Genomic DNA, 21,967 nt, shown 5'->3' with positions numbered 1-21,967 from the left:
CCGATGCGATAGAGGTCGGATCCAGGTTCACCCAGTGCCAATCCCGGGCTCAACACTGTCTCTTTGACTGTGGTTTTTGAGGACCGTATTTTGGTAATGAAAAAAAATCTTTCGCATTTATTAATTTGGCTTTCTTGTTGATCATTTATAACAGTAATTATTTTCATTATTAAACATTTTGTGCAGTATTCCTTGTCTAAATTTTGATGAGTTGCCTTTTAAGCTTTACCTGTATTGTGGGTTTGGTTTTTTCTGTGAATTTTCTCCCATTTGTTACCTGAAAAGGGGGACGCTGAGAGGAAAGGGGAGAATGAATGATGGGCAATTAAGGTACAAAAGAACTGGCCAACGACTGTTGCATTTCAGTGAAAGCTTCTGGGGAGGGAGGGCCGGAATTGGGAATTGGGCACTGGCTTGCTGAGGGGGGAGCCAGCTGGCTGGGCTGAGATCAGGTCAGTGTAGGTGGTTTTTGGTGCTGGACCCTTGCTGCTGGGGAATTCTTGCCCCCCCCATGGGTGAGCTCGCTGCTTGCAGTAGCTGCCAGTTGATGGGGACTTTCCAGGACTCGCCATTGCTGGGAAGACCCATGCCTATGTGCGTGGGTGCTTCAGGGGAAACCGGACCCCCCTCACACACAACTCCTCCCTCCCTTTCTCCGGAGCTGCTGATTTAACTGGAACCTCGGCTGCTGCCATCACCATGATACCATTTCGTGCATGTGAGAACCTGGGGAAAACCATACTCTCTCCCTCCCACACACCTTCTCTCTCTCTCTGAGGCTGCCATTACCTCCTGGGGAGGCTCAGGGCTTGCATTGGCTACCCTCTGAAGCCACAGGGGAGTCGCTGTAGCCTCTCTGCCTTGACATGAGCCAACAGCCCCCCTGCTTGGTTGGAGTCATAACTACACCAGAGGGAAACTTGCTTAACAGATGGGAAAAGGCTGTCATTGGGTTTTCTTTTTTTTCTTGCTGTTGTTTGTTTTGTCTTGTTTATATATATATATATATATAGTCTAGTAAAGAACTGTTATTCCTTTTCCCATATCTTTGCCTGGAAGCCCTGTAACTTCAAAGTCATAATAATTTAGAGGGAGAGGGTCATCTTTCCATTCCATGGGGGCTTCCTGCCTTCATTGGCAGACATCTGTCTTTTAAACCAGGACAACGTGCTACTGAAATATCTCTTTACCATCAGGTAACTTTTTCCCATGCAGGGACCTAACCATAGACAAAGCAGCTCTTAACCTTCTCTAACATGTAGTTAATGGCTTACCTTGAAGGCAGATTTTCTAGACAACGAATCATTTGTCTGGCTCATTTTGAAAACTTTCAGCTACTTCTGGGTTCCCTCTCATTCAAATTCATTCAAATTTATTTTATTTTAAAAAATCCCAAGCTTCTGAGAGGCTTGAGTCCTCAGGCTTTCAAAATGTTCTATGTGAAACAGTCCCCTGCATGTTGGGGAAGTAACAGAAACTTTAATGGCAAGTATTTTTAATCATATATCCCAAATTAAATAGTGGTTATCCCAAATAGTGGGGTTTTCTTTTTAATTGTAGCCTTGACATTTTGGAAAAAAATACAAAAATAAGTTGAACATTTGAAATTATGCACATATCAAGGTTAATTAATTACATTCCTTACATTTCTAAGGACAATCAATCAGAATTTACAGGCCTATTTAACAACTGGAATGCTAATTGACAAAAAAAATCACACCCCCATCAGTTTGAATGTGTGATCAGTCATACATTTCTTCTCACTGAAAAACTATTTCTATATGAAAAGTCATTTAATAAAATGTTTTGACTGATAACTGAAAAAAGTTATCTTTCCCACAGCAGCCCCAACCAAAGCATGTTAAACAAATCTGCATTACTAATTACTAATACATGTAATCATGAGTGTACATGTTAATATAAACATGGGTGGGGAAATTACAGCATGATAATAATGGGAATTGTGATTTTAGACTTCTATGTCAGTTCACTCAGATTGCCTTCTAAAATGCTAATTTAATATCTGCCGTAGTCATTAATGGTTGAGAAGGGTAGAACATTTCTGTGGATAATAAATTCAAAATTGTGATTATTATATGTCAACTAAATCCTACAATGTTCAGCCTTTATGTAATCTTATTAACTGTTATTTTTAAAGTCTTTTTGTCCATTAACATTTTATCAGATGAACATATACATTAACATCTCAGATGCCTCTCTAGTATATACATAGAAAAACACTTAAAAATCCCCAATTCGCATTGAAAAACTTCCTAAAAGTCAATGGCAAGGAAAACTTATTTTCTTCATGATTCAAGTATTTGACACAAAATACTTAAGTTGTTCTGAGGAGGTCAGGACATAAGGAAAAAAATCCTCAGAAATTTAAGCTCCAAGTTACTGAAATTAACATGGACATCCTCTAATTCATTATATTTGTTTGCCTTTCTAAACCCCTCTTCACTGACAGTAAAACAGACTACTTTTCATATCTTAAAGTTTAAGACATCTCCTGCCTCATGCCCAAAAGAAGTCCATGTCTCTACACAGGCACCTATTTTTAACTTCATCTGCTCCCTTTAATTTTTATCTGCTATATATTTAGCAAATTTTAAATTTATCTGTTTCAAAAATGTTGCAATTTTAGTCTTTAAGCAAAGTGAAATACAAAAGAAGTTGTGAAGAAATTATCAATTCATCAAATATGTATTAAAAAAATTAAATTCAGCACAGCTAATGAAGTCTTGAATACTAGTAATAACTGTATTTGCTGTTATAACTTTTCCTGGTAACAATTCTTACTTTCTCATTGACAATCCTAAAAAAGGTCTATGCACATCACTATATTAAAGTGTTATATGATCAATGAATGAGAACTCCAGCATCCTTTTGAAACTGAGTGGAAATTTAACTGGGTAGAAATCCATTTTGGATTTAGGTGAAATGTGCTGTTTTGAATTATTTAGTCTGTAGCTTGCTTGCATAGATGAAATATGCTGTTTTAACTTGTTTAGTCTGTTAACTCTGCTGTGCTCAATACTGCCTGTTCTCACAAAAAGCCTGTGCTCGCAAAACTGCCTCAGCCAAGGAAAAAGAATGCTAACTTCCAAGCTAAAAGGAAGATAAGGGGAGGGGGGCCCTTGAACTTTGAAACAAAGACGAGAGCTAAAGCTGAGGCTGCAAGAGACGGAGAGGGTGACCAGAGAGTTCTCTCTGTACAAGGACTGATAAAAACTAGATGCAAGTTGTAACTCGAAACCAGTAAAATGAATATGCATTAACCTATTGTGAAACTCTATGCATATGTACAAGTAAGTGGGATAAAAAAGGTTTGGAAATTCTCAGGGGCATACATGTCCTTTGGGGGGAACGATCCCCACATGCGTCTGGCACTGTAATAAACATACCAGCTTTACAACTTTTGCAAGTTGTGGAGTTAGCTTTTTTTTCTGCAAATCACTTTCCACTTATATTTCAAAACAGTGCATTCATACAAATGCTACTGTCCTCTGAAGAGGTTCTCATGCCAGAGCCTTGATTTGGGCAGACAAACTTGCCTAGATGCAAAGACTTGAAAATGAAGCATCAGTGACCATCTAAAGAGAACTCACAGGTCCAACACCCAGAAAAATGTGATTCTCTTGAAAGTTCTCATAGACTAAGCAACTGTCGTAGAGCTTTTACTAGGTTATATTGGATTTTGCTCAAGAGAATGAAAAAGTAATTGAAAGACAGAAGAAAAAAAACCAATTGTTTTAAATTTTTGTGAAAAAAAGTTTTGTACATACACACAAAAAGATCATGAAATATATCTGATATTTTATACATGCCAACTTTAAAAGAACTCGGAAAAGTTTTAGAAGTGTTTATATTGGACTAGACACACAAATAGCAGGAGGTAGATCATATTCAAAGGAGAACAAGAGAGAAAATAATGAATTACTGCAACAGTGTTGTCCCCTTCAGTAAGAACAGTAGTCAAATAATGAAAATACTGAAATTTATGGTAATCCCCAAACAGACAGACACAGTTGTTGTCTCTGCTACTGTATCACTTGTTTTATTTTTGTTTACCTTCCAAAACAGAATACTGTAACTAATATAATAATTAAGGGGAAGATGGAAAAGTTCAAGAAAATAATGGCTTCCAAAATTCACACTATTCCCAGCTGAAATGTTTAATTAGTCTGAGGACTTCTTTTCTGTCCCTAATCAGATAAGACAGATGGGAGAAATTGAAATGGGTATTTATTATTTTGTTTGTTTTCTGATGTTGATGTGAGGGTATTTCAGATCCATGAAATTTCATAAAATAAACATCACATTTATCTTCAGTACTCTGCATGTGCACAGGGTATGCTTATTGACTGATGAATATAAATATGTCTTATGATCAGAAAACAACATATGGGGCCAACATATGGAGCAGAAGCATACATAGCATCCATGACTTGGTAAAAATTAAAAATGTTTGGTGTTTATACCAGATGACTCCTTTCTCCCTAAGTTCTCAAAAGACAATTAAGTGTCCATTTTTATTTCCTTATTAAATGTTTCAAATGGCTGGTCAAATTATCAATTCCACTCTTTCTCTTCAATACAATCCCTTTATATGAATCAAAAGGTAGTCTGTATACCTCACCTTTCTCATGCACTTGAGATTCTAAACCCCTAAGCTGCCCTAAGTTGATCTGCCAGTTATGGTACAGACTTAAAAATCTCCCCAAAACCTTGACAAGCTTACATACGATTTCTAAAACAGGCACACTCCAACTGAGCTAAAAAGCATATAGCAAGAGCTGTATGCTTCCACAAGAGTTAGTTCCATCAGGAAATCAGGATTGAGAAACAAAGCAGAAAGTTTAGATTTTTTTTTTAATTCAGAAAAAATATGACAAGACAGAATTTGCAAGAAATTAATTGGCACTTTTTGAACAAACTATCTATTTAATTAGACACTGTGCTGGTTTTGCCTGAGGTATGGTAATTTTCTTCCCAGTGGCTGATACGGGGCTGTGTTTTGGATTTGTGCTGATGTGCTGGTTAAGCACAACCTGTTTTTTGGTAGTAGATTGGGGGGAGCCATAGAACTGGCTTCTGTGAGAAGCTGCTAGAAGCGTCCACCATAACAAACAGAGCCAATCTCTGATGGGTCTGAAGATGAACATGCTGCTGGCATATTAGAGAGGTTGGTAACGCCTCTGTGATGATGTATTTAAGAAGAAAATTTGAAACAGTGCAGGCACAGCTTTATCCAAGGGGTGGCAAGGCATTGCCACTGGGGGCAATCCTGGTGATGGAGGCTTCTCCTTTTCAGCACCCCACATGAAGAGAGGCATTGAATGGTACCGGCACCACCTGCACGTTGGCAGCCAGGCTGCGTGGCCAGCAGTGGAAACATGGCGAGCAATTCCCCAACCCAGAATCTAGACAAAATCAAATTCTCAGTGCTGCAAGATCCTGCAGAAATCTTTGAACTGGTGGAATTTGTTGGCTATGGTACTTACAAGCAGCAGTTTTTTCCTCCTAGTCGGAGAAAGAGGAGGAAGTGAAGAAGTGGAAAAAGACAGCATGATGGCACCAAGGTCAGTGGAAAGAAAGAGGGGGAGGAGATGCTCCAAGCATCAGAGTCGAGATTTCTCTGCAAGCCATGTTGAGGACTATAATAAAACAGTCTTCCTGTAATCTATTAAGTCCATGGGGGGATGCAGAGATCTGCTTGCAGCCTGTGGGAAAAGGTGCTCACGCTGGAGCGGGTTGATGCTAAAAAAGCTGTAATCCAGTGGGAGACCCAAACAGAGAGACAGGGCTCTTGCTTCCAGAGACAGAGATAGAGAAAGAGGGCCCTTGCTTCCACACTAGAGCAGCTTATACTTAAAAGACTACACCCCATGGACTAGTGACCCATGCAATGGCAGATTTGGGAAGACTGTTTTGCCTGTGGAAAGGACTCATGTTACAGCAGCTTGGGTGGGACTGCTATTTGTGAAATTAGAACCATGCTAGAGAAGTTCATTGAGAACTGTGTCCCATAGGAAAGACCCCACAGCATAGCAGAAGAGAGAGACTCCTCTCCCTAAATGAACTGAAGAAAGATCTCGAGTGGTGAACTGACCAAACACCCCCACATCATCTCCCTGTGCTGTCGGTGGGAAGGAGGGAGGGGCAGGGGGCAGGGGGGGAAGGTATTTTAAGAGCTAATTTTACTCCTCATTATTCTCCTTTGACTCTGTTAATAATAGATTTATTTTATGCCTTTGTTTGAGCCTGTTTTGCCCTCAGGCTGTTTTGTCCCAGTCCTTATCTCAACTCATGAGCCCTTCATTATGATTCTTGTGGGTGCCTGGCGTTTTAACCAGTGTCAAACCCCAACAGCTGAACACAAGGCTGATAATATATAGATGGTTTTGTTATTGCTGAACAGGGCCTACACAGAGCCAAGGCTTTTTCTGCTTTTCATACTGCCAAGCTGTCAAGGAGGCTGGGGGTGCATGGGAAGTTGGGAGGAGACACAGCCATGACAGGTGAGGCAAACTGACCAAAGGGATATTCCAGACCACATGACATCATGCTCAGTATATAAAGTGGGGGTAAGAAGGAGGAAGGGGGAGGGAGATATTTGGAGTGATGGCGTTTGTCTTCCCAAGTCACTGTTATGCATGATAGAGCCCTGCTCTCCTAGAGATGGCTGAACACCTGCCTGCCCATGGGAAGCGGTGAATTAATTCCTTGTTTTACTTTGTTTGTGTGTGAGGCTTTTCCTTTCCCTATTAAACTGTCTTTCTTTATCTTAGCCCATGAGTTCTCCAGCTTTTACCCTTCCAATTCTCTCTCTGATCCTGCTGATGGGGGAGTAAGCAAGTGTCTGTGTGGGACTTGGTTGCTGGCTGGGGTTAAACCACAACAGACACATAGAAATCCACTACTCTAGAAAAGTGCTAACACCATGCCACTAAGATTTGAACTATAATGATAGCAGTGGCTAGTCATATTTGACCTACTTTATACATTTTTAGAGAAGAAAAGAAAAAGAACAGACAGAAATTCACTTCAGGGATTCAGAGGCATCTCCAATATCAAATTTTGAATACCTCAGAAACAAAATATCACTGTGTTCCTTTGACCAATTTTTTAATGATGAGAATAGTTTTCCATACGAGTGTATTAGGTTTATGTGGCAAGGTTTTGGTAGACCTGGCAGTTCAGGGATGGCTTCTGAGAGAAGATGCTAGAAGCTGTTCTCATGACAGAGACAGTTCCAGCCAGCTCCAAGACCAAACTGCCACTAGCCAAATCTGGGCCAGTGATGTTGCTAGAGCCTCTGTGCAAACATATTTAAGAAAGGATAAAAAAAACTTCACAATGACAGCTAGAAATGAGAATATGTGACAAATAAAATTATGTAAAGGAAGAGGGGAGCTGTTGCTGTAACGAGCCCCCAGCTGGGTAATAATTAGTATTGATGCCATGATTTACAGAAGGCTGATTAATCTCTTTTTATTATATATATTATTATTAAGAAACTTATTGCTTTTATAGACAGTTACGATACACCTAGACTTAATTGGTCCTCCAATCATAACATCATCACCATTTCTACAGGTTCACAATAACAGGTGCAGCAAGCTAAGATAAGAATTCTCATTTTTTTTTCTCTGATCTTCTCACAGCCTTCCCCAGAAAGGCCTGGGAAAGTTATATGTTGCTCTCTGAGTCCTCAGAGCTGCTGCCACAGGGAGCAAGTGCTCCAGGCATCTGAACAGAGATTTCCCTGCAGCCCATGAAGGTTAACAGTGGAGCAGATATCCACCTGAAGCCTGTGGAGGACCCCTCAACAGACAAGGTAAATGTGCCCTAAAAGAAGCTCCTGGCAGGAATGGTGGCCTGTGGAGAGGAGTCCATGCTGGAGCAGGTTTGTTGGCAGGACCTGTGACCCTGTGGGGGACCCATGCTAGAGCAGTCCATTCCTTAGGGACTTCACCCCATGGAAAAAAAAAAAACCAAAACACTCTGGAGCAGTTTGTGAAGAACTGCAGCCAGTGGGAATGCTCACATTAGAGAAGTTCATGAAGGACCGTCTCCTGTGGGGGGGACCCTATGCTAGAGCAGGACAAGAACACGAAGAGAAAGAAAAGGCAGAAACAAAGTGTTATGAACTGATGGCAACCCCCATTCCCTGTCCCCCTGTGCTGCTCTGAGGGAGGAAGTAGAAAAGTTGGGAATGAAGATGAGCCTGGGAAGAAAGGAGGGGTGGGTGGAAGGTTTTTTTAGATTTGTTCTTATTTCTCATTATCCTGCTCTGCTTAATTGGCAATAAATTAAAATAATTTCACCAAGTCAAGTCTGATTTGCCTTTGAAAGTGTGGTAGGTTGACCTTGGCTGGCCTTCAGGTGCCCACCAAGTTGCTCTAACACTCCTCCTCAGCCAGACGGGGAAAAAATATGACAAAAAGCTTATGAGTTGAAATAAAGACAGAGAGATCACTCACCAGTTATGGTCAGAGGGAAAACAGGCTGTTGAGGAGTGGAATTGAGAGTGGCTTGGTGGGCACCTGGTGGCTAGGCCAACCTACCACAAAGAGTTATTTCAGAAACAATTTGTTTGTAATGAATACACTAAATATAGCATGCTGATATAGGTATGTGATCTACTGAATACATACATTAAGAGGCAAAACTAGAAACAAAATACTAGGTGCTACAGGGCTTTTAAAATTTAATTTTTAAATGCAATTAAAAATTTTTAACACAACAAAAGATAATGCCTGAAAGCTAGAGAGAAATGAGCAATATAAGCATACGAGGCCAGAATGTAAATGGTGTAAGTGTCTGACCTTAGTCTCATGGGGATTTTCTGGAAATCCAGTGGGGGCTGTATGGGGGGTCCCAGGGGCAGAGTAGGACATATGTAATTCTATCTACTGTGCAACACTAAAACTTCTCTCTTTTCCTGGGAAGGGATAGAAACAAGTCATGATGCTTCACAGATATGGAGCAGAACAAATCAGGAGGCAGAGTCTTGGGGGACAGAAGTTAATGAGAGTACAAGACCCCCCAAATCCTCTAAACTTCTACCCCACTAGTTAATTCATAATTGACCAACATTTTTAATAGTGATAGTACTTGAACATTTGACTGATTAAACAGATTATTCACCTTCTTGTGTTTGGAAGCCTAGACTGAATGCCTTTTTCACCAAACAAGTCACTGTGTTCAGAAGAAGATTTGAATAAAAGTGTCAGGCCTGTATAATTAAAAGGTCAGAATAGGTGATTTAATTTTCCAATATAACGTAAAGATCCATGTATCTCTGATTTTTTCATCTGAAGCAGTTTGTCTGTTTTAGGATGAATTCAGCTATAAAAACTGTTCTGCCAATTACCAGAGGGGTGAGGAAAAATGGAAAAAAATCCTTTACCTAGAAAGAGGTTGGCTGTTTGAATAAATAAAATCTTACTTCAAACTATTTTCCAAATCACAACTACTCCAGCTTAAAATAAAGCTGTGGAAGCTTACACATTTTTATATTTTTTTTCTCTTAAAAGAACTATCCTTCTTCCAAAATTATACTATCAGGATTTGACATTACTATTAGCCCTCCTTATTTGTGGCTGTTATTCTTTTTCTCCCACTCCATTATCAAATGGTTTATTTTAGAAAGGTGCCATGCTTTCTTTTACATCAGGAGAATGCTTAGCACACTGTATTTAGTACCAGGAGTATTCATTAATGAATTCAGAAGTATGAACTAATTAATTAATTCATATTGGCTTTGTTTTTATTTCCATGTACCTTTTGATGCGCACAAGCATGACTGAAATAGGATACATTTCTGAGTCAATAGTTCCTATGGATAGTGATGACTGATGAATAACAGTGATTGCAGATCAACCCTAATGCTTGCTAGAAAAAACAACTAATAGGTGAGAGTTCCTTCCAGGCTGACAAGCATAATACATTTTTAAATTTAATAACTAAATACACATTTTGACAGTTTTGACATTAGGAAACATTGGTATTACAATGCAAATTTTATCAGAACAATCCTTAAAATATTTACATATAGTAAAAAGTGCAGGGTGATTTAAAATCTATTATTTATAGGAGAGTTAATTTTCTAATTTGTCTTTGCTGTAGCTGCTAGTCCTCTGACATTAACCATCGGTAACCCACCCAGACTCATCGTTCAAGTAGGATACATGTGATATAATTTCAAATTGCTACAATGTATTAATAGAATTATCAGGAAGAGCTAAAATCTTATCAATGTTACGACTAATTTGCTAGTTACAAAAATGTAATTTTTTAATTAGTGACAGTGAATAAAACAAAATGAAGTTATGGTAAACAATGAAACAGAACTAAATCTTGATATGGCAAAAGTGTCAGAGGTTATAAAAAGCCCGTGCCTGGTTCATTTGTCTTCATGTGAAAATTATCCAAGATTATTTAAAAATATTTGAATACACTTGATGAGTATTACAGTAAGAAGTAGGTTTGGCTACATATTATTGTGATCTCTTAAATTGTCTATACAAGTATGAAAAAGAATATTATGATGGTGCAGGTAGAATTAGGATTAAAAGTGAAATCTACCAGGTAAAAAACAAGAAAAATTGAACTGGTGTGTTGCTCTAGTTTACCTGGTTTATTTAAATCTTCTAGTAAATTTAAAGCAGCATGTGTTTGATTTCACACTTTAGGCTGAATTGTTTAGGTTTCAATTGATTATTGCTTGTATGAGTTTAACCCTATATATCAAGAGCCTTAAATTAATTAAAGATGTCAAGAACTAATTAGAGTTCTCAAGACTGGTAGCAACCCTTGCTGCAGTAATCCTGCCCTGGTGGAATTCACAGTCTTGAGGGATATGGGCCAGGTGAAGAGTAGAGTCAGGACTTTGAATTTTAAGAGAGCAAAATTTCAGTTGTTTAGGGAATCAGTGGATGGGACTCCCTGGGAAACTGCCCTCAGGGATAAAGGAGCTGAACAGAGTCGGCAGCTCTTCAATGACATTATTCTTAGAGCACAAGAGCTCTCGATTCCCACATGCAAGAGATCAGGCAAGGAAGGCAGGAAACCAGAATGGCCTAGTAAGGACCTCCTGGTCAAACCTAAAGTACGAGAAGGAAATGCACAGGCTGTGGAAACAGGGACATGGAAACATGGAAAAAATATAGGGATGCTGCCCGAATGCATAGGGATGGGATCAGGAAAGCTAAGGCACAGCTGGTACTGAATTTGGCAAGGGATGAGAACAATGAGAAGGACTTGGTACAATGAGAAGGACTACAGGTACATTAGCCAGAAAAGAAAGATTAAAGAAAATGTATTCTCTTCTCCAGCCTGATAAATAGCACAGGAGAACTGGTGACAACTGACATGGAAAAGGCTTAGGTACTCAACAATTTTTTTTGCCTCAGATTTCAATGAAAATCTCTCTTCCCACATATCTAAAGCCCCGAACCTCAAGACAGTAAATGGAGGAAAGAAGTCCCTCCTATCATAGGAGAAGATCAGTTCATGACCACCAGAGGAACTTGAGTGCACACAAGTCCATGGGACCCAACAAGATGCATGCCAGGGTCCTGAGGGAATTGGCTGATACAGTTGCCAAGTCATTCTGCATTATATTTGTTATGGCAGTCAGGAAACAACCCAGGTGACAGGAAAAAGGGAAATATTGTACCCATTTTAAAAAAAGGTAAAAAGGGGGACCCTGGAAACAACGGACCAGTCAGCCTCACCTCCAGCCTAGTAAGATCATGAAACACATTGTCCTGAAAAGTATTGAGTCCAGTATTATTTAGCTTATTCATCAATAACTTGGATGAAGGGATAGAGTGCCTTCACTGCAGGTTTGCTGACCATACAAAACTGTGAGGAGTGGCAGATACTCCAGAGTGTTATGCTGGCATTCAGAAGGATCTCAACAGACTGGAGACATGGGCAGAGAAGAACTGTCTGAAATTCAACAAAGGCCAGTGCACAGTCTTGCACCTGATAAGGAATAACCCCAGGCACCAGTACAAGCTGGGGGTGACCTGCTGGAAAACAGCTCTGCAGAGAAGGACCTGGGGGTCCTGGTGGACAACAAGCTGCCCATGAACCAGCAGTGCCCTTGTGGCCAAGAAGGCAAATGGTATCTTGGGGTGCATTGGGAAGAGCATTGCCAGCAGGTGGAGGGAGGTGATTCTGCCCCTCTACTCAGCTCTGGTTAGGCCTCACCTGGAGTGCTGTGTCCAGTTCTGGGCTCCTCAGTACAAGAGAGACATGGAGATCCTTTACCACGTCCAGTGGAGGGATATAAAGATGATTAGAGGACTGGAGCAACTCACTTATGAGTAAATGCTCAGGAAGCTGGGCCTGTTCAGCTTGGAGAGGAGATGACTGAGGTGATCTTACCAATGTATATAAGTATCTAAAGGGAGGATGTCAAGAGGATGGGACCAGGCTCTGCTTGGTGGTGCTGAGCAATAAGATGAGAAACAACAGGCAGAAACTGGAACACGAGAAGTTCCAACTGAACATTAGGAAGAACTTTACTGTGCAGGTGACTGAGCATTGGAACAGGTTGCCCAGAGAGATTGTGGAGTCTCCTTCCCTGGAGATATTCAAGAACTGTCTGGATACAATCCTAAATAATGTATTCTAGGGCCCTTGCTTGAGCAGATAGGTTGGACTAGTCAACCTCCAGTGGTCCCTTCCAACTTACCCATTCCATGATTCTGCATATGTCAAAACGTGGAAAACAAGGAGGTGATTAGAGACACAGCCAACATGACTTCACCAAAGGCAAATTATGTCTGACTAATCTAGTGGTCTTCTACAATAGAGTGACTGCATCAGTGGAAAAGGAAAGAGTTATGGATGTCATCTACCTGGCTTTCTGTAGGGCCTTTGAAATGGTCCCCCAAAACATTCTGGCCACTAAATTGGAGACATATGGGTTTCATCAATGGACTGTTAGATGGATAAGGAATTTGTCTGGATGGCCACGTCTCAAGAGTTACAGTCAATGGCTCCATGTCCAAATGGAGATCAGTGACTAATGGTGTCCCTCTGGGGTTCATACTGGGATCAATACTGTTTAATATCTTCATCAACGTAACACACAGTGGGACTGAGTGAACCCTCAGCAAGATTCCAGATGACACCAAACTGAGTGATTCAGTTGGTTTGCTATGTAGCATCCAGAGGGACCTTGACAGGCTTGAGGAGTGGGCCCATGCAAATCTCATGAAGTTCCCCAAGGACAAGTGCAAAGTACTGGACCTGGGTCAGAGCAATCCCCAGTATCAATATCAGTATCAATATAGATTAGGGAATGAACAGATTGAGAGCAGCCCTGCAGAGAAGGACTTGGGGATGCACTGGTGGACGAAGAACTGGCTATGAGCTGGCAATGTGCACTTGCAGCACAGAAAGACAATCACATCCTGGGTTGAATGAAAAGAAGCATGGTCAGCAGGTCAAATGAGGTAATTCTCCTTCCCTACTTCACTCCTGTGAGACCCCACTTAGAGTACTGCATTCAGCTCTGAGGTGCCCAGCACAAGAAAAACTTGTTAGAGTGGTTCCAGAGGATGGACACAAAGATGATTGGAGGGCTGGAACACCTTTCCTATGAGGAAAGACTGAGAGAGTTGGGGATTTTCAGCCTGGAGAAGAGAAGGCTCTAGGTAGTCTTTCAATACTTAGAGGGCTTATAAGAAAGACAGGGACAAAATTTCTAGTAGGGCATGTAGCAGTAGGACAAGGGGTGAACACTGAAAGAGGGTAGGTTTTGATTAGACATAAGAAAGTGTTTACAATGAGGGTGGTGAGACACTGAAACAGATTTCACAGAGAAGTTGTGGATGCCCCATACCTGGAAGTGTTCAAGGTCAGATTGGTCGGGTCTTTGAGCAACCTGATCTAGTGTAAGATGTCCCTGCCCATACTGTGATCGGTTTTGGGCCCCTTACTACAAGAAAGACATTGAGATGCAAAGAAGGACGAGGAAGCTGGTGAAGGGTCTGGAGAGTAAGTCATATGAGAAGCAGGGCTGAGGAAGCTGGGATTGTTTAACCTGGAGAAGAGACAGCTCACGGCAGACCTTATCACTCTCTACAACTACCTGGAAGGAGGTTGTAGCAAGATTTTCAGTCTTATCCACATTCTTATGCATGCAAGCATCCCCAGTGAACTGCACTGGTTTTGGCTGGGATAGTTAATTTTCTTCACAGTAGCTGTTATGGGGCTGTGTTTTGGATTTGTGCTGAAAACAGTGTTGATAACACAGGGATGTTTTAGTTATTTCTGAGCAGGGCTTACACAGAGTCAAGGCCTTTTCTGCTTCTCACACTGCCCCACCAGTGAGTAGGCTGGGGGTAGACAAGAAGTTGGAAGGGAACACAGCTGGGACAGCTAACCCTAACTTGACCAAAGGGATATTCCATACCATATGATGTCACAGTCAGCAATAAAACTAGGGGAGACATTGGCAGGCGGGCCACTGCTTGAAGACTGACTGGGCAGCTGGACTGGCTCAGTCGGTTGGTGAGCAATTGCTTTCATTTGCATCGCTTGTCTTTCTTGGATTTTATTTGCATTCTCTGATATTTCTTTCTTTTCCTTATAATTTTTTTATTCCTATCAGTATTATCAATATTGTTTCCATTTTAAAATTAACAAACTGTTTTTATGTCAACCCATGAGTTTTCTCCTTTTTATTCTTCTGATTCTCTTCCCCATTCCACTGGGTGAGAGTGAGTGTCTGTATGGTGCTTAGTTGCCAGCTGGGATTAAACCATGACAGCACTATACTATTTACATGTACAGAGTTAAACTAAATGTAAATATTTGCAAGACAAAGTCATGTATTACTGATTCTGCCAACATAATATGCTTTTTGCTACAGAAACATGTTAGCATGCCAGAACATCATAGTGATTAAGAAATATCCCCAAAGATTTAACATAGTTCTGAAGTACTTACTGTAGCTGGGGAGGCCCGTGTTGTATGAGTCACTGAATGACCAGAATTTTCCATTGAATTGCCAATCAGATAGGTCCCTCCTGAGTTGCTAATGAGCTGTCCTCCTGCAACACCCATCTGAATCCCTCCGGTGCCCACCATACTATGAGAGGAGACCACCGTAGTTGCCTGTGCAGAACTTCCTTCGAAGTAATTTCCCCCAGTGTTTTGGCTATACATCTGGGTTTCCGTGTAAGGATAAGTTGTTCGACTTCAGGAAAAGAAAATAAAAGAAGTAATAGTTATTTATTTGAATTGTTTAAGTGAGGGAAACATCATTGTAGAAAAGAGTGTACAGTTGCTATAACCAAACTTAACAAGATTGGCAAAAAAACCCTGCATCTACACAAAATAACATTTCATATGTCAAAGTGCTGAGTAATTAACTTGGACTCACTGTTAAAAGAAGTATTCATTAAACTTAAGAGAAAATTATTTTAGCCCCATCTGAAGATGGGTAGAGAAAAGTATGACAAAAATTGAAGATATGAGAGGAAGATCTCATTCAAGTATTAATATATTATACAGTAATTAAAAAAACTGTTTTAACTTTTAAAATCCTCCAGTCAAAGATGGATTTTTATTTATATGACATTTATTTTGTATACTGTTTTCAGCTGGAATAGAAGTAATTTTTTTCATAGAAGTTGATATAGTGCTGTGTTTTGGATTTAGGATGAGAATAATGTTGATAACATACTGATGTTTTAGTTGTTGCTATGTGGTGCTTATACTAAGTCAAGGACTTTTCAGCTTCTCATGTCCAGCCAGCAAGAAGGCTGGGGGTGCACAAGAAGCTAGGCAGGGGCACAGCCAGGACATCTGACCCAAACTGACAAAAAGGATATTCCATGTGTGAGCTCACAGCCCAAGAAACCAACCACATCCTGGACTGCATCAAAAGGAGAATTGGCAGCAGGTTGAAGGAGGTGATTCTCTCCCTCTACTCATTTCTTTTGAGACCCCATCTGGAGTACTGGGTACAGTTCTGGTGCCCCCAACATAAGAAGGACATGGTACTGTTGGAGCAAATCCAGAGGAAGGTCATGAAGTTGATAGGAGGACTGGAGCACCTCCCCTACAAATACAGGCTGAGAAAGTTGGGGCTATTCAGCCTGGAGAAGAGAAGGTTCTGTGAAGGCCTCATAGTAACCTTCCAGTACCTGAAGGGACCTACAGGGAAGCTGGAGAGGGACTCTTCATCAGGAACTGTAGTGATAGGACAAGGAGTAATGGGTACAAATTAAATCAGAAATTTAGGTTAGACATAAGAAAGAAATTCTTTACTGTAAGGGTAGTGAGGCACTGGAACAGATTGCCCAGGGAGGTTGTAGATGCCCCAAACCTGGCAGTATTCAAGGCCAGGTTGGATGAGGCCCTGAGCAACCTGATCTAGTGGGTGGTGTCCCTGCCCATGGCAGGATACTTGGGACTAGATGATGTTTAAGGCCCCTTCTCCTAGCCCTTAACATTCTATGATGTCATGCTCAGCAAATAAACTGGGAGAAGTTTGCCAGGGGGCTGGAATCACAGCTCAGGGATGGGCTGGGCATCAGACAGCAAGTGGTGAGCCATTGAATTTCGCATAATTTGTTTTGTATATTCTATTTTTTTCTCTTCCTTTTTTATCTTAGTAAACTTTCTTTATCTCAACCCATAAGGTTTGCTATTCATAAAATCACTGAATCATAGAATCATCAAGGTTGAAAAAGACCTTTAAGATCATCAAATCCAACTGTCAACCTCAACAACTGTCAAGTCCAACCATCAAACCATTTTTCCCAATTCTCTTCCCAATCTCACTGTAGGGAGGGAGGAGTGAATGAACAGCTGTGTGGTGCTTAGTTGTTGGCAGGGGTTAAACCACAACAACTGTGTACATTACAGAACTGTGAGAAACGACTGCTCACTATAAAAATTTTAAAAGGTTTATTAAACCTTAACAAAAATACAACAAAAGGACTAAATAAGGAAAAACAGGTCTGGGAGCCTCCCTCGTGGCTGTGTTATAAATGATCAAATTGTGAGCCAAATTTATAAGAAAATTTAGCAATGATTTATTAGATCGTCAGCAAAACAGAATTTCGAAAAACAACCACCACAGCCAAGGCAGCGTCAACCCCGGGATCGGCACTGGGTGAACCTGGATCTGACCGCCAAAATGTCAGAGTCTCCCCTTCGGTTCACCCCGACTGCTTCATGCAGTGAGCTTATATACAGTTTATTCTGCCTGAGGCAGAGATGACCGAATGTTCCTTTGTGTCCCTTCACATGCAGAACTGGGGCCATACATGTGCAGGGTTAGACAAAAGTTGGTTCCAGATGTCTAGATGTTGTCAGAACACTCAGAAAAGTCTGCATTCACATGTAGTAGGGTAGCGCCCGGGGCAATCTTCGAGGTGCGAGATCACTCCTACATTCCAGGGAAGTCGTAGATCATCGCCCAGGAAGGTCCCATTCATACGTTAACAGACTTGATATTATCTGAATGTCGTCTAATTGAATAAAAATAAGACTCCTGCTCCCGGCTGGGGTGGTCAAAAGACATGGCTTGGATTTTACAATATTTTATACATAAACAGCATGAATTATCTCTACCATATACTACAGCTGCCTACCACACGGCTCCTCTTCAAGATCGATGATTCGCCTTTTATACCCGGGGGGGGGGGGTTTGCATCAGCCAAACCTGGCCCCTCCCAAAGTCTGTCCGTCAACTCTTCTTTGCCATTTATTGGTGGACACTGCTTTCTTGCAACTTGATTGGAGGGTCAGGTGTTGTCATGCTGTGCCCCCCCCCTCCCCCCCAGCAATAAGCTTTTCCATTCTCAACTGCCCCATGCAAGGGGCACATGTACACGCCTTTTTTCTACCTGTCCTAGATAACCCAGGCTGTCTGATGACAACAATACAAAGGGGGGAAAAGGGGACTATGGGGAGAACAGAGGACATCTAAACAACAAACTACAATAACATAACGATACATCAATAAAGCTTCTCTTAATATTCACACAATATTCATCCCTTAATTGCAAGTGCAAATAATCTCATTACCCATCTATAACAAAACTGTAAACATGACAAAAAAATGTCAGCCAAGAGGGTCCTATATACAGGAACCCTATAAATGCTTTGCTTTTATTTCAAATTCACTGAAATTCTCTGTCTGAAGCTTGAAATTCTGAGCTCATTTGTATTTTAAGACATTCAGTTAGTTCAGCAGAGTGAAATTTAAATTGGACGGCAATATGTACAGTGTTATTATGTTATTATGAAAAAGAAGGAAAAACTAAAATAGAACTACAATTTGTGAAAAGATTTGTGAAGGGAGTAGAAAAGTCAAAGGAACAGCAGCAATTTTACACAATTCTTTCCAACTATTAAACATTTGGGCCTCATTAACCAGGTAATCTTTGTGGAAGGTTAAAATGTTGGGTTTTTTTCTTTTTCTCCCAGGAAATTTTCTCCCATTTGTTACTATGAGATATTAATGACTGGTATTAAGAGACACAAAAGAAGTGTCCAAGGTGGGGGGAAGGGGTGCAGCTGGCTGCATCCCCTTAGCCAGGGGCTTTTCTCTTGGGAAGGGCAGAGATACTGTGAGATTTTGGCTGGGGGTAAGGGGCTGGGCTCAGCTCCAAGCTGTCTCTCGCTCTCGGGACCAGAGGGGAGATAAGCTGCAGTCGCTGTGGGAAGAATTCACCACCACTGCAAAGTCCCATCTCCTACTAGTTTTTCCTACCGTGAGTTTTGGGTTACTCTCCTGGCAGCTGAGTGAAAGGACTCTGTGTACACTATTGTCAATTCGGTAGTAAATTACATTGACTCCTAATCTATACTATTTCTTTGCTAGCTATAATATAGGTACCTTTATGTTGTGCACTGTTTAATGTAATCTACTAGTAGTTCTTTTAGTTTATACTGTGCAGTAACTCTGTTTAAGGCCTTTTGTCTGTTACCTCATATCTATTCAATAAATGACTCATTTTACAATAGACCTAATTGACCGTTCTTAAGAACTTGAGAGCTAGAGTGATTTAGGTGAGGGTCACTTAAGTAGAGCTGCTGCCAAAAATCTGAACCTAAGGCAGGGCTTAACTAAAGCTCTCACTCCATCCAAAACAGTCTCACCAGAGTGAAGTAAAGGGGTAGAATCACCTCCCTCAACTTTCTGGCCACGCTGCTTTTGATGCAGCCCAAGGACACAGTTGGCTTTCTGGGCTGCAAGCACACATTGCCAGCTCATATCCAGTCTCTCATCCACCAGCACCCTCAAGTCCTTCTCAGCAGGGCTGCTCTCAATCAGTTCATCCCCCAGTCTATATTAACACCAGGGTTCACCAGGACCCAGGTGCAGCACCAGCACTTGTTAAATCTTATGAGGTTCTCATGGGCCTGGTTCTCAAGCTTGTCCAGGTTCCTCTGGATGGCATCCCATTCTTCAGGTGTGTCAACTGCACCACTCATCTTGGTGTCATCTGCAATTCTGCTGAGGGTGTACTCGATCCCTTTGTCTGTCATTGATGAAGATACTAAATAACACTGGTCCCAATATAGATCCCTGAAGGATACCGCTTGTCACTGATGTCCATCAGGACTCTGAACCATTGATCACGATCCTTTGGATGCAACTGTCCAACCAATTCCTTATCCACCTAACAGTCCACCCACTGAATCCATCTATCCAATTTAGAGAGAAAGATATGGAAGACCATGTCAAAGGCTTTACTGATGCCAAACTGATTCTTTGCCCTTTTTTTTTTAAATATATTTTCTGTATTTTTTACACATATATTTGTAGCTCTGTAGCCTATTATTGTATTTGTAGTTAGCTCCAGTATTTTTTCCCTAGACTGATAGGCAGAAATACAAAACACATTCCAGAGACTCCAAGCTGGGGGTCCAAGGCTCCTTTCCTATCTTGGTTCTTCCTGGGAACCAAGGTTGAAACCAGCTCTTTGAGACACATTTTCATAAACAGAGTTTAGTCCCTATCTAGAGGAGGGGGAATTCAAAAAAGGGTTGAACTGGGGGGGAATTACCTTACCAATTATGCTTCTAATTGGGGATTCTTGTCAGATATGCTAATTTTCAAAACCTATAAAAATTGTATATGCATTATGCTGTGTGTGCATCTTCGGTGTTTTCCACCTACCCAATTGTGCACCAAAGGATCTTTATAAAGGTAACCCCTTTTTATCACCCTGTGTCTGGCTCATGATTTTAGGGCCAGTGAAAAGGCATCATTACAGAAGTCCAAATAAATGTCATCTGTAGCCCTTCCCTTGTCCACTGATGGAGTCACTCCATCATAGAAGGCCACTAGGTTGGTCAGGCAGTACTTGCTCTCAGGGAAGCCATGCTGACTGTCCCAAATCACCTCCCTGTCCTCCATGTGCTTTAGCATAGCTTCTAAGAAATAATATTTTTTTTACTCTAAGGGTGGTCAAATGTGTATTTGGTCTGCCTGAACTGGAATTAATTTTCCCATAGCAGCCTTCCCAGTGCTGTGCTTTGCATTGGGAGCTGAAAAGGTGTTGATAACACACCAGTGTTTTGGCCGCTGCTGAGCAGTTCTGGCACAGCATCAGTGCTGTCTCCCCAACATCCTCTCCCCCCCCATCAAGGGGCTGGGAGTGGGCAAGATCCTGGGAGGGGACACAACTAGGCCAGCTGACCCAAATTAACCAAAGGGATATTTCATACCATATAATGTCAGCTTAAATATAAAAGCTAAAGGAGGGAGGAAGAATGGTGGGCATTTGTTATTTATGTTTGCCTTCCAGATCAACCACTTCATGTGCTGAAGCCCTGCTTCCTGGGAAGTGTCTAAACATCACTCACTATAGAGAATAAACTTTTTTTCTCTGCTTATGTTCCTGCAAACTTTTGCTTTTACTTCAGTAAGCTGCCTTATCTCAACCTTATCTCACCTCATCTCAACTTGTTTTCCATCTTATTTTCTCTCCCCTGTCTCACTGGGAAGGAGAGTTATAAAGTGGCTTGGTGGGCACCTGGCATTTAGCCAAAGTCAACCCACTACAACATGTTCATCCTGTTTGTTTCTCATACTGAGTGCATTGGTGTACAAGCATTTCAGCTATCCTCCTGATCCCTAAATCTAAATGTAAACATTGCCTCTTTCAGTTTAAAACTATTGCCCCTTGTCCTGTCAGTACAAGCTCTGGCAAAAAGTGCCTCTCTGCCCCCTTTATATATTGAAAGGCTGCAATAAGGTCTCCCCAAAGCCTTCTCTTCTCTAGGCTGAACTACAACAACTCTCATAATCTTTCCTCTTACGAGAGGTGTTCCAGCCCTCTAATAATCTTTGTGGCTCTCCTCTGGACTTTCTGTAACAGAACTGGATGTTGTACTCCAGGTGGGGGTATCATGAGAGTGAAGTAGAGGGGGAGAATTCACCTTCCTCAAACTGCTGGCCACACTGCCTTTTATGCAGCCCAGGGTGTGATTGGTTTTCTGAGCTGCAAGCGCACATTGCCAGCACATGGCAAATTTTTCATTTACTAGTATATCCCCAAGTCCTTCCCTTCAGGGCTGGTCTCAATCTATTCATCCCTAGTCTGTATTGATACTGGGGATTGCCCTGATCCAGGTGCAGGACCTTGCACTTGGCCTTGGTGAACTTCATGAGGTTTGCATGGGCCCACTCCTCTCTAGCCTGTCAAGATCCCTCTTGATGGAATCCCATTCCTTCCCTTTTCCTGTCTGTTACCCATGCTGCATGCATTGCTACAGAGGCACTTTAGTGGGCCTATTGACCTTGTCAGCTTTTTAGAGGAACACAAAGGGAAGGGATGTCAACTGTACCACTCAGCTTGGTGTCATCTGCAAACTTGCTGAGAGTGCACTCAAACTCACTATGTCATTGATGAAGATATTAAACAGTATTGGTCTCAATATGGACCCCTGACAGACACCAGTTGTCACT

At 41.4% G+C, this 21,967-nt stretch overlaps 1 protein-coding gene across 1 annotated transcript in view; it reads right to left on the bottom strand.

The window, feature by feature from the left end:
* LOC139598922 (transcription factor RFX3-like) overlaps positions 1-21,967 on the bottom strand; it is a 141,385-nt gene that overhangs the window by 78,019 nt on the left and 41,399 nt on the right. The window contains exon 3 of the mRNA XM_071445857.1: positions 14,980-15,229. Coding sequence (XP_071301958.1) covers positions 14,980-15,229 — 250 coding nt within the window. The remainder of the gene's footprint in view (positions 1-14,979; positions 15,230-21,967) is intronic.

The sequence above is a fragment of the Agelaius tricolor genome, unplaced genomic scaffold (genome assembly GCF_023055355.1).
Source record: "Agelaius tricolor isolate 1412-34295 unplaced genomic scaffold, bAgeTri1.0.p SCAF_21, whole genome shotgun sequence".
In the NCBI taxonomy this organism is placed as follows: Eukaryota; Metazoa; Chordata; class Aves; order Passeriformes; family Icteridae; genus Agelaius; species Agelaius tricolor.
The sequence above is the reverse complement of the archived record's forward strand: the minus strand, read 5'-3'. Positions and strand labels throughout refer to the sequence as shown.